This window comes from Prionailurus viverrinus, chromosome C1 (assembly GCF_022837055.1).
Source record: "Prionailurus viverrinus isolate Anna chromosome C1, UM_Priviv_1.0, whole genome shotgun sequence".
Lineage (NCBI taxonomy): Eukaryota > Metazoa > Chordata > Mammalia > Carnivora > Felidae > Prionailurus > Prionailurus viverrinus.
In genome coordinates this window covers 17,177,586-17,191,408 of record NC_062568.1, presented here as the reverse complement: position 1 = coordinate 17,191,408, position 13,823 = coordinate 17,177,586, and the positions used below count along the sequence as shown (strand labels likewise).

The following is a 13,823-nucleotide window of genomic DNA, read 5'->3' as shown; positions in this document are numbered from 1 at the left end:
TGAACATATTCACAAGAACTAGACTTAACCGGCAATGCCTTAACATTCAAAATTTCACACGACTTCTTCATTGTTAAGACCTTATTATTATGAAAACCCACTCCTTCTGATAACCACTGGCAAAATTTCTGCAGCAGGTTCAGTAAAACAGCATCTACCATCATGGAACCATTTTAAATCAATGTTTTAAAATGACTGAAGCCCAATAAAACTTGCCACAGATTTGAAAGGTAAAAAGAGGTTCAAAAATAAGAGTAAAGCAGAATTTTTTTTTCTATGTACGTAATAACCCAGTCCAATTGCTTATTATACTTCTTAAATTGGCCATGACCAGGAGAGACTAAAGGAGAGACTAGTAACTGTTAGGGACGAGAACAGATGAGTGGCAGTGCTAGTCGTAGCCTCAGCTGGGTCTGACCCCTGGGTGGACACGGGCATCGCAAGGAAAGTGGCGGCTGCCTTAAAAAAGGACATGAATACCAACTGCTAAAGGGAAACTGTTCTACAAACCAAATTAATTTCAAACTGAGATTAAATTAATAACACAATTAAGATCTTGGTAAATCAAGCATTTCTATCATAAAACCTTCAAAGCACAAAGCCATAACATAAAGTTTCTTAAAGCTAATTCTAATCCATCATTTGCTTCTTACAAATAAAGTTTCATTTAAAATACTATTCTTTTTTTAACTTTTTAACCTGAAATAATTACAGATTCATAGGAGGATGCAGAGATGTCCATGCGCCCTTCCTCCGGTGTCCAATGTTAACACCCCACACACTACAGAAGAATCTGACACTGATACAACCGATAGGGCTTATTCTGATTTCATAGTTATACACGCACTCAGCTACATGCGTGCACACGAGTGTGTGCAGATCTATACAATTTAATCACATGTGTAGCCCTGTGTGATGTACCCACCACTGGGGTCCAGACGCTCAGCTGCATCATCACAAGACTCCCTGGGCAACCTCTTTACAGCCATTACTCTTTTCTAAAAAATTAGTTAACAGAAAAGGTATACACATTGTCCTACTTCAGCCATCGTATCAAAAGTAGATACTTTAGCTACTGAAGAATTGGAAGTAACTCCATATGAGCTTTCTTTTTGTCTGAAGTCCTAAGTGAATCCAAGGTCAGGAAAACCAAACAAGTGAGAGCAGGGGAGGTAGAAGGCAGCTCTGCAGGTGGTGGTGCTGGACCAACCAGAAGCAGGTAAGAGTTTGGATAATGGCTGGTGCAATCGCCCCAAATCAGGGAGTACAAGGCAGTCTAACTCCTAGCAGCTTCCTAGAATATACTGGATCACTAAGAAAGCATGCAGTTTTTAGAAATCATAAGGCAAAAGCAACAAATTATTTCATGTCATGGTAGTATATTCAAAATGTGTTTAAGTTACATATATTGTTGGATTGCTGGAAGCTTAAAACCCATTTACTCTTTATTAAAATAGTTCCTATTGTGAAAAAGAAGACTTTAAAAAAGACTAAAAAATTCTGTGGACACTCATCAAGAACATCTAAACAATACCACCAACATAGGAAGCTTTTTCAAACTGCAGCGACTAACCAGAGGTAAGAAAAATTAGCATTAAGTTCCTTAAATAATTATTGGCAGTAGTACACCATAAAAAATGAAATCAATTGGGGTGCCCAGGTGGCTCAGTCAGTTGAGCATCCGACTTCAGCTCAGGTCATGATCTCACAGCTCGTGAGTTCGAGCCCCACATCGGGCTCTGTGCTGACAGCTCAGAGCCTGGAGCCTGCTTCTGCTTCTGCTTCTGTGTCTCCCTCTCTCTCTGCCCCTAACCCACTCACATTCTGTCTCTGTCTCTCTCAAAAATAAATAAACATTTAAAAAAAAAAATTTTTTTTAATGAAATTAATCTACTCAATTCATTTTGTAGTTCTCCCAAATCTAATACTTACATTCAAATTTTAAGATCCAACATCCATTGAGAATCCCAAGCATACATTTTAGGGTACTTTGAACTGTATCTCCAGGAACAATGACATGAGTTACTAGAATACAAAAAAAGAAGTAACAGAAACAAATATATACCAAAAAAATTCTTCAGTGATTATAACTAGTCTGTGCTTCATAATCTGAATTTTCTTCAAAAGCAACCATTTGTATACTTAGATATAAGACTTTTTAAACTAAGTATCACTCTCCATCCTGGCCAACAACATGAAAAACCAGATCATAAACCATGTATCTTAAAGCCACATTAACATATATTTTTCTTTTATTTTCAAATTGTAACTAAAGAATTAAAGTATTACATTGCACACAATTTATTTGTCATTAGCAAACAGATAAGTTTGCCCTTCTGACACACTGTTCTGTCCTAAAATATGTGCAAAGCTTTAAACTTTACATTTCCTGACTAAATTAGGTCTGTAAAAACATTTTAGATTATAAGATTCAAAGTATACTGCCATTCCCCAATGATTAAAACATATAATTGATGAGAGGAATTCTACAAATAAAATAGGATTGCCTATTTAAAATATTTTTCAGACAAAAATAAATAAGTATATAAAAATCCTCACCTGTACTGTCGAATTCAGCACATTTTTTAGCCTTAAGAATCACTGCAAGCTCACTGAGCATTTTTTGCTGTTCTGAAGAAAGCCCACTGCCTATAAGCACGAGAGGTCCATCCCTACGCTGACCAGTGTTTGTCTATTAATGAAAGGGGAGATACCACAGTGTTAAAATCATTTAAAAACTAAAGAAACCTATTAACTTTCACTTGATAGAAGCTTGAATCTCAGTATTTATCTTCCTCTGTCTAGTAATTCCCCATAATTTCCATCGAATTGTGGCTCAGAACCTAATGCTCAATGCATTTGAATAGTTAATTTATAGTCCTTCCTCCCCACCTCACCCCAGAATAAAATGCTAAATAGTAATATAAATGCAGGGCATCTTGTTTCCTTGATTCTAAACTGGATATCTCTAGAATTTTATAACTTCATTCTGTCACCAGTAAGCCTTTCTTAAAAAAAATTATTTATAATCTCTGCACCCAACGTGAGGCTCGAACTCATGACCCTGAGATCAAGAGTTGCATATTCTACCGACTAAGCCAGTGAGGAGTTCCACCTTCTTTTCTTAAGTAACCCAAAACACCCACTTAAAATTATTAATTCCCTATCTCCCCTCCACTAACTTATTCTACTAAAGTTAAACTTGGTTTGGTCTTTTTTTTTTTTTTTAATTTTGAGAGAGTGTGTGCAAGCAGGGGAGGGGCAGAGAGAGGGGTACAGAGAATCCAAAGCAGGCTCTGCACTGCAAGCATGAAGCCTGATGCCAGGCACAAACTCACAAACCATGAGATCATGACCTGGGCTGAAACCAAAAGTCAGGGGCTTAACCGACTAAGCCACCCAAGGCACCTCTGGTCTTTTCATTTTAAACTGAGATTATGTAAAAAAATCAAAGAACACTAGAGGCGCCTGGGTGGTTCAGTCAGTTAAGCGTCCGACTTCGGCTCAGGTCATGATCTCGCTGTTTGTGAGTTCGAGCCCCACGTCAGGCTCTGTATTGACAGCTCAGAGCCTGGAGTCTGCTTCAGAGTCTGTGTCTCTCCATCTCTCGGCCCCTCGCCTCCTCATGCTCTGTGTCTCTCTGTCTCTCAATAATTATGTTAAAAAAAAAATAAAAAATAAATCAAAGAACACTAAAGCGTCTAACAACACTGAGCTCAAAAACAGGAAACAAATTATTTTTTTTTATTTTTTTTTAATGTGTATTTCTTTTTTTTTTTTTTAATTTTTTTTTCAACGTTTATTTATTTTTGGGACAGAGAGAGACAGAGCATGAACAGGGGAGGGGCAGAGAGAGAGGGAGACACAGAATCGCAAACAGGCTCCAGGCTCTGAGCCATCAGCCCAGAGTCCGACGCGGGGCTCGAACTCACGGACCGCGAGATCGTGACCTGGCTGAAGTCAGACGCTTAACCGACTGCACCACCCAGGCGCCCCTAATGTGTATTTCTGAGAGAGAGACAGAGGATGAGTGGGGGAGGGGCAGACAGAGCGGGGGACACAATCCTAAGCAGGCTCCAGGCTCCAAGGTGTCAGCACAGAGCCCGCCACGGGGCTCAAACTCACAGACCACGAGATCATGACCTGAGCCGACGTTGGACGCTCAACCGACTGAGCCACCCAGGTGTCCCAAGAAAACAAATTCTTAACATCAAAACAGTTACCTATCAAAACCAAGACAATTAAAACAGACAAGAAAATACAGAAGTTAGACCAGATCCACCAACAGTAATAACTCAATGCAGCTATGAAAAAGAATTGCTCTAACAAAGACCAATATTTTCAGTTGTACAGAAAGAAGTAGAACTTCCAGGAGACAAAAACAAGTATAAAGAGAAAACACCAATGGATAGCATTAAGTGAAAGATTCAAAGAAACAATGAGCTAATGCCTTCAACAGCAGCCAAGAGAATTTAACAAATGGAATTGGAATGAGAGTCAGCCAAAAGCTACCTGATAAAAGACAAGCAATGTCCCGGCAAAGAAGAAAACAAAAAGTAAATCAGCACTATTGTGTTAAAGAATAAAAAACCAAACACAGTACTGTAATTTTCAAATACAAGACAGAAGGCCCTCCGACATGTGTGACTTTGTATGCATGGGATTTTGGGGTTCTCAAAAGCTCTGAAGAACAAAGTGAAACAGTAAGGTCTGATCACCAGTGCAGTTCAACAACTAGATTAGAGAAAGTTAGTGTTTAAATATTCACATATCAATGTAGTGATAATTCATAGTCTGATGCCCTACCATATAACACTAAGTTGCTAGCTACATCTATAAACAGATCGATTCCAATCATTCATTCGCTCAAAATATATTCAATGAAATTCTGCCATGTATTAAGTAAGTACATATACAACATTTTAAAAAATTTTCTATGAAAGGTTTTTCTAATGGCAATATTCAGCACTTGAGTATTGAAACTTGAAAACTATTTGAAAACTGAAAGTTGATGTCCAGTTTCCTGGGGCGCCTGGGTGGCTCAGTCAGTTGGGCATCCAACTTCAGCTCAGTTCATGATCTCATGGTCTGTGGGTTCGAGCACCGCGTTGGGATCTGTGCTGACAGCTTGAAGCCTAGAGCCTGCTTCGGATTCTGTGTCTCCCTCTCACTCTGCCCCTCCCCGACTCGCACTCTGTCCTCTCTCTCAAAATAAATAAACATTTTTTTAAAAATTAAAGAAAAAAAAAAAAGTTCCGTTTCTTAAGTGCACCTGGGTGGCTCAGTTGGTTAAACGTCTCACTCTTGATTTCTGCTCAGGTCATGATCTCATATTCATGAGACTGAGTCCCACATTGCTGAGCACGTAGGCTGCTTAAGAGTCTCTCTCCTCTTGCTCTGCTTCTCCCTGACTCGCATACACATGCTCGCTCTCTCTCTTTCTCAAAAAAATGTTGCTTCCTGAATTATTCATCTGAGGTTCAAGTTGCAAAGGTCTGACTGGACATGCTATACACATCACACACATATTGACATCACATTTCTGTATATGTTATCTTTCCTACTCACTAAGTTATAAGGTGCTTTAACCATGTCTACCTAAACACTGTAAACATTCCCTAAGATGAAAATAGTGCAGTGCACTTAATGGATCATTCAATTACTAAATAATAGTAAAAAATAGTGATTCAATAATTGTCAGTTATACAAATATGTGCCATAAAAATAGCTCCAAATGGAACACATTACTTTCCAGTTTATGTAACTCCACTTCAGCTAAATGAGTTCTCTGTACAAAATACAAGAGTGAGGGGCGCCTGGGTGGCGTAGTCGGTTAAGCGTCCGACTTCAGCCAGGTCACGATCTTGCGGTCCGTGAGTTCGAGCCCCACGTCAGGCTCTGGGCTGATGGCTCGGAGCCTGGAGCCTGTTTCCGATTCTGTGTCTCCCTCTCTCTCTGCCCCTCCCCCGTTCATGCTCTGTCTCTCTCTGTCCCAAAATAAATAAAAAACGTTGAAAAAAAATTTTAAAAAAAAATACAAGAGTGAAAAGATATCAATTCTATATATATAGCATATGATACTATCTCCATCAGCCCAAGAAGAGCACCAAAGTGGGTCAAGCATTTTCCTATCATCGTTTGTAAGTCTGAACAAAAAACAGAAACCGACACTAATTTCTCATAGTTAAGGAATACTATTAACAACAACAACAACAACATAAAGCAAACAGCCACCAAAGCCACACATCTATTGGGGGCAGGAGGTGCGGGTGAGGAGGCACGTGGTTTGAATAAGCAGAGGTTATTCACCATGAGGTTCAAAAGATGTTCAGAACACATCCAAGGGTTCAATACCCTGGTTTTATAGATATTAGTTGCTATGTACATGGCATTAAACTCTTATGAAAATTTTTCTTAAATTCTTAATTAATGTTTATAAAAAATAGGGTTTGAAATCATGAAAAGAAAAAAGGATAAAAATGCTACTCAAAAGGATCATGGGCAGAGAAGTAACAAAATGAACACAGCAACAGCTTTTTAAGTCACTAGAGATAGTTTCTCAGATTTCAAACAATGCTTTCCAACAACCATGAAACAAAAATTCTAGATTGGAAGTAAAGACACTCAAACCCCACACACTTATTACCCAATTCCTTCCACATGATGCTCTTCCTGAAGCAGCTCTCAGGACTTGGAAATCACGAATCTTAAGGAATTCAGACTCAGCTACTAAGCACTTGTCCTGGTTTTAGGAGCAAGCATGTATCAGGGAGGGCCCTCCAGTACTCTCTGATGCATTTAACATACATTTATTGAGCACCTACTATTTGCCAGACACTGTTCTCAGTACTGGGGTTGCTACATTAACAAAAGAGGCAAGTCCTTGACCTCATGCAGGTTATAGTCTAACTGGAAGGGAGGGTGGAAACCCAATAAAATAAAAATGTATTTTGTCAAATGATCAGTGGTAAGGGAAAATAAAGCAGGGTTGGGAGGATACGAAGCCCTGGGAGGCTGATACTTGAGAAACAGTAGTAGAGAACCCTCTCGGATAGGACGACACCCAAGTGGGATTTAAAGGGAGTGATGCAGAGTGCCACATCTATGTCCAGTTCCCTACAATTGTCCCTGTCAGAGAAAACAGCTGGTGCTGAGGACTTGAAATGGGAGCATGTTGGTGGATTCTAGAAACAGTGAGGCAGTGCAACGTGGCTGAAAAACGATGAGTGAAAGGGGGTCTGGCAGCAGCTGAGGGAAGACAGATTCCAGAAGGACACAACCCTTTCACCTTAGGACTTACCATATAACCATTATCTTTTCCTTCACCATAAATCTACCATGAAGATAGTAATAATGATACTGTGAGGCCATGTCCATCAGACATGCAGAAGGTACAGGCTTCTTACACTTTATAAAAACACAGCAGTAACTGGGTAGAACTGAGGGGGGGTAAACAACTTCCTCTTCTCTGAGGACATCGCCATGTTCACACTCCAAGACCACCATAAAGGTATCTTTGTTTTTGACACATTTGATGTAATTCTTCTCCAGCTTTTCATAAAAGGAACATTGGCAAATGACAACTCAGTTATGCTACGTTCTGCCAGTAGAGTTCAAGTCCAAATGAATAAATACATGCCAATTTACACTGTTAAGTATGGTGGAACTGAATGAGTACTGACGTAAGATTTAAGAAATTCAAGTTCTCACTGATCCATTCAAAAAAACCCTACTTTCTTTCTTCCATTTTTTTTTAATGGCTCGTTAACCATGAGCAAATCATACTAGGTTTCAGCTTTATTCTTCGTAAACTAGTAAATTTCTACTAGTAAAGTAGAAAGATTTCTACTTTCTCCTGCAGTTCATTATGAAAACCACCTTGGTGCACACTTGCAGGGCTGATGTCCAGGAGAAGGCAAGAGATAAACAGTTGTCAGAGCACAAAGGTAACCAGCCTGCAACAGCAGCTATGACCACATCTTTGACCTGAACTCATCCCTTTCTCTCTTCTTCCCCTATCTGAGCAGCTGAGTGCACCCACCACACCCCTCTCTTGAAAAACCCTCTTCTTCTCTCCCTGCCCACATCACACCACCATTTCCCATCAGAGTTCTGTTTACCACACAGCCTCCTAACCAGGTTTTGGTCTTGGCCCACTGTCGGCTGTCTTCTGCGGTCCCAATACACTGAAAATGCACAAGAGTGCCCTGTTGCATAGTAATGTCTAAACTCCTCCTGGGGGGAGCCAAAGCCTTTTACATTCTGATCTCAACTCCACTCTTGACCTCTGGTTCTTTTCTGATAATATACCTTGTGCTCCTCTCACACTAACTAGTTTCTCAGATTTCGAAGATTCTTTATGCTTCCTTGTCTATGAGTCTGTTTCCTCAGATTTGGACTGCCATCCCCACTTTGTATACCTGACTGCAGTGCGGCAATGCTCACTTCCTCCACGCTAACAGAATCCCATTTTTCCAGATATCCACTCTTCAAGAACCTTCCCTGCCTTCAACCATGAAGTATGTCAACACGAACTGCGTGACCAGTTCTGACCAGTAAGACATAAGGGGAAGTCCAGTGGAAGATTCTAGGAAGGGTTTTAGTCCTTCTTTTAATGGTGGACACAGTCACATGTGCAGTTGTGGCTATCACCCTATAACCACTGAAGGGAGATTGGTGAGGACAAAGCTACCAAGCTGAGGATGGCAAAGCAGAAAGACAAGGAATTTGGGTGTCTAGCGCAGCCATTTAATTGCTGAACTCACCAAAGAAAGCTATTCTAAATTGGGATTACCTTTATATAAAAGAATATACTGCCTTTAGGCATTTCAGTAAATGTTTTGTTATCTGCAGCCCACAGCATTCTATTAGATACCTTGCTAAAACTTTTACCTTTAAAAGTTTACAAGCTTTCTTGTTACCTTCTCTGTGAAGCTCTTCTGATCCCTTCTGGAATCAGCTTCTTCCTTCTCTGTGGATCTCCTGTACATTTTTATGGCTTCTATTATAAATTTATTACAGTATGTAATGAACTTTTTTATATCTATATTCACCATTAAACTGTAAATTCCTACGGAATAAGCATTCTTTTCACTTTCTCTAGCTTGTAGCTCTTTCCTGAACTACAGACTCACGTGCCTGTTCAAGATCTCCATTTGCTGCCTTAGAGACATAAAATTGGTCAAAAGAATTATTGATTTCCTTCCCCCACAGCAGGAAACAGCCCCACCATCTACTACCCCTTTGCTAGTCATATTAATTCTACTCTTTATCCACACTTCACATATAATCCATCAGAAAGTATGGTACCATTAACTCAAAAATAGACACTCAACTTCATACTTCTCGTAATTTCCACTATTACCTTAATCCAGGAGGTCATGATAACTCATCCTGTCACAATGAAACAGTCCTCTGGGGCGCCTGGGTGGCGCAGTCGGTTAAGCGTCCGACTTCAGTCAGGTCACGATCTCGCGGTCTGTGAGTTCGAGCCCCGTGTCGGGCTCTGGGCTGATGGCTCAGAGCCTGGAGCCTGTTTCCGATTCTGTGTCTCCCTCTCTCTCTGCCCCTCCCCTGTTCATGCTCTGTCTCTCTCCATCTCAAAAATAAATAAACATTAAAAAAAAAATTTAAAAATAGGGGCGCCTGGGTGGCGCAGTCGGTTAAGCGTGCGACTTCAGCCAGGTCACGATCTCGCGGTCTGTGAGTTCGAGCCCCGCGTCGGGCTCTGGGCTGATGGCTCAGAGCCTGGAGCCTGTTTCCGATTCTGTGTCTCCCTCTCTCTCTGCCCCTCCCCCGTTCATGCTCTGTCTCTCTCTGTCCCAAAAATAAATAAACGTTGAAAAAAAAAAAAAAAGAAACAGTCCTCAGTGATCTCCCTGCCTCCACTCTTGCCCCACCTCAGTCTCTTTATTACAAAGTAGCCAGAGTGAACTTCCTAAAACATAAACCAAATCATGTCACTCCCTTGCTTTAAATCCTTTCAGCGGTTTCCAGTACTCTTACACACTGACTAGTCACCGTCAAGTAGGACCTTCTCTCTAACCTTCAAATATGCCACACTCATCCACTAGGGGACCCTACACACTTGCTTGGAACACCTGTCCTCCAGATGTTCACCTGGATACCTCCTCCTCCTCATTCAGGTTTCAAATCAAACATCAGTTCTCTAAAGGCCCTCCAATGACAGCTAATGCAGTGCCTTATCTGGAGCCCTCAAGCTCCACTCAATTATACTCTACAAAATCTTCAAACCACACAATTTAAGTTCCTGAAATTATTTCATTTACATTAGTTTACATATTTACAGAGTGTCTCTGTAAGAGACATCTGTCTTACAGACATCTCTGTCTTACAGACATCTCTATTAGAATGTGAGTTCCTTGAGAATAAGAGTTCTATCTGTCACACTGATTGCAGTATGAGTGCTCCCTAAAATATATATGGGAGTCAATAAATATTTGTTGATGGATTTATTCTGATTATAATAGTCTTTGAACTCACAGTAGCTAATACAAAGAAAATGTTCAATAATTTTTTGGTGATTGAAAGCAACTTGCTAACTGGAAATTGATGTATTATGTTCCTTTCATAATCAATTTCAATAAAAGACCTAAATTTCCCAAATCCTAATCCATACTTACTACTGAGCAATGGCGAGTTGATGAGGATTCACTCTCCTCTGGTAGCAGCAATAGTGACTTCATATTTTCACCGTCTGCATAATCCACAGGCCGCAAACCAAATATGTTCCTGGTAAAATAAGTGCAGATGGGTTTAAGTAAATAGAATGTGTGACTTGATATTTAACTAAATGGATGCACCAGGGGATGAATTTTTTCAACTTCCTTAATAATACACAGCTTTTATACTAAAATAAATGACTCAGAATTCATACAAAGCATAAGAATCAAGTATCACAAGCTGTTGAATTCAATGGAAAAAAAACACGTGAAATTTCAATTTGACATCACACCATTCTAGGGAGTATTTTTAATTGGATATATTGTTACTTACACATGAATTTTTTCACAACTCTGTATTCTTCTGTATTCATATTCACATTTTTAATATAGCTTTATAATCATTAATCACCAAGGGTAGGATGTTTTCAAATGCAAATAAAAATAATTTACCATACTTATTATAGTCTCTGTATTCTATGTCAACAAATACAGAAATTAGATAAATACACAGGACAAGCATTCAGATCCACTAGAAAGAAAACCGTGCCACATGACAAACAAATGAATAAAGTAGTGGACAGGGCACTTTTAAAATTAATTTTAATATGTATGTACATTATATAGTAATCACAGCCATCAAGAGAACCGACTGTGGCTTAGGGAATAAGTTGATGCAGACTTCTCAGCATGTGCTAATTCATAAGTCACTGAATATTACACTGGAAGGGAATTCAGAGACCTGTAGAAATCTGTTATTTCATAGATAAGAAAACAAAAAGGTTCCAATGACTTAACTAAGGTTGTGTTTTTCCTTGTTTATTCCAATAATATTCAATACTGCCCATCATTCATTTTTTAATTATAAGTAAATTGGTAAAACTGTACAACTTTTGTCTACTATTCCACTTCCTTACACATGGTTTCAAAATAATTTTAATATATTGTATTATGGTAAAAAGTTTTCTAAAATGATAGAGTTAAGATGGCGGAGAAGTAGAGGGGACCCTGGGCTTTCCTTGTCCCTCAAACACAGCTGCTTTGAAGTCAGAGTACTTGGAACACCCCAGAAATTGATCTGCAGAGTGGCAGAAGGACCTTCACAGCTGTAGGGAGACAGCTTGGCAAGTACGAGGTACATGGATGTGAATCAGCAGAGAGAAAAACAGCTTAGCTGTGGAAGAAAAGGGAACCTTTCCATGAAGAGACAGAACAGAGAGGTGTTGAGATAGTGCAGCATTGAGACAGCACAAGAAGAAAACCTCCCTGGACCATGGACGGGGGAACGAGAAGTACTGAGGTCTCCGTTCTTTTTTGCAAACAGCTTATGGAGCTCAAACTCTGAGGTTGTGGAAGTGCACAACTCTCTTTGGAGCAGAACTGTGGAGCATGCTCCTGGAGAGAAGGGACGAGGTACTTGAGTGCATAGTGTCGTGTAGTGATCTTTGGGATACACTGGGAGGGAACAGTCCCCTTCCTGGAGTACTTTTGGAAGGGGGTTTACTGCCTCCCTAAGGACAAAAGACCTTGCAGGTGCCAGCCAAGGGCCTTTCTTCAGCAGAGAGGCTCTGCTCTGGAGGAGGAAGGGAGTGAGTCTGAGTGATGCCAGGTCCTTTAAGACTTTGGGTTTTGAATCCCAGCTGTGCGCCAAAGAAAAAACACAGGAGAGTTATGATGCAGGGCAATCTGACTGCCCTAGCTATTCTGGGAGGAAACAATCAACAAAACTAAAAGGCAACCGATGGAATGGAAGAAGATATTTGCTAATGACATATCAGATAAAGGGTTAGTATCCAAAATCTATAAAGAACTTATCAAATTCAACACTCAAAAAACAAATAATCCAGTGAAGAAATGGGCAGATGACACGAACAGACATTTTTCCAAAGAAGACATTCAGATGACTAACAAACACATGTAAAGATGCTCAACATCACTCATCATCAGAGAAATACAAACTAAAACCACAATGAGATACCATCTCACACCTATCAGAATGGCTAAAATAACTCAGGAAACAGATGTTGGCAAGGGTGTGGAGAAAGGGGAACCCTCTTGCACTGCTGGTGGGAAAGCAAACTGGTGCAGCAGCTCTAGAAAACAGTATGGAGGTTCCTCAAAAAATTAAAAATAGAACTACCCTATGGCCCAGCAATTGCACTAGTAAGTATTTATCCAAAGGATACAAAAATGCTGATTTGAATGGGCACATGCACCCCAATGTTTACAGCAGCGCTATCAATAGCCAAATTATGGAAAGAGCCCAAATGTTCATTGACTGATAAATGGATAAAGAAGATGTGGAATATATATACAATGGAATACTACTCGGTGATCAAAAAGAATGAAATCTTGGGGTGCCAGAGTGGCTTAGTCAGTTAAGTGTCTGACTTCGGCTCAGGTCATGATCTCATGGTTCATGAGTTCAAGCCCCACATCAGGCTCTGTCTGGGCTGATGGCTCAGAACCTGAAATATGCTTCAGATTCTGTCTCTCCCTCTCTCTCTGCTCCTCCCTCACTAATGTGCTGCCTCTCTCTCTCAAAAAAAAAAAAAAAAAAAAATTTAAAAAAAAGAATGAAATTTTGCCATTTGCAACAACATGGATCGAACTAGAGTGTATTATGCTATGCAAAGTAAGTCAGTCAGAGAAAGGTAAATATTATATGATTTCATTCATATGTGGAACTTAAGAAACATAACAGATGAACATAGGGGAAGGGAAGGAAAATCAAGATAAAAACGGAAAGGGAGGCAAACCATACGAAACTTAAATACAGAGAACAAATTGAGGGGAGGTGGGTGGGGGGATGGGCTAAATGGGTGATTGGCATTAAGGAGGGCACTTGTTGGGATGAGCACTGGGTGGTATATGGAAGTGATGAATCACTGGGCTCTATTCCTGAAACCCATAAACGCTGCATGTTAACTAACTTGAATTTAAAATAAATAAATTTTTAAAAATAAATTAAAGGGGCGCCTGGGTGGCGCAGTCGGTTAAGTGTCCGACTTCAGCCAGGTCACGATCTCGCGGTCCGTGAGTTCGAGCCCCGCGTGGGGCTCTGGGCTGATGGCTCGGAACCTGGAGCCTGTTTCCGATTCTGTGTCTCCCTCTCTCTCTGCCCCTCCCCCGTTCATGCTC

General features: G+C 40.2%; 1 protein-coding gene across 3 annotated transcripts in view; it reads right to left on the bottom strand.

The window, feature by feature from the left end:
• The window catches only part of BARD1 (BRCA1 associated RING domain 1), an 84,262-nt gene that overhangs the window by 11,697 nt on the left and 58,742 nt on the right, over nt 1-13,823 (bottom strand). For all 3 annotated transcript variants that reach the window (XM_047871901.1, XM_047871903.1, XM_047871902.1), the window contains 3 exons: nt 10,644-10,752; nt 2,560-2,692; nt 1,933-2,025 (listed from right to left, as the gene is read on the bottom strand). In XM_047871901.1, coding sequence (XP_047727857.1) covers nt 1,933-2,025; nt 2,560-2,692; nt 10,644-10,752 — 335 coding nt within the window. The remainder of the gene's footprint in view (nt 1-1,932; nt 2,026-2,559; nt 2,693-10,643; nt 10,753-13,823) is intronic.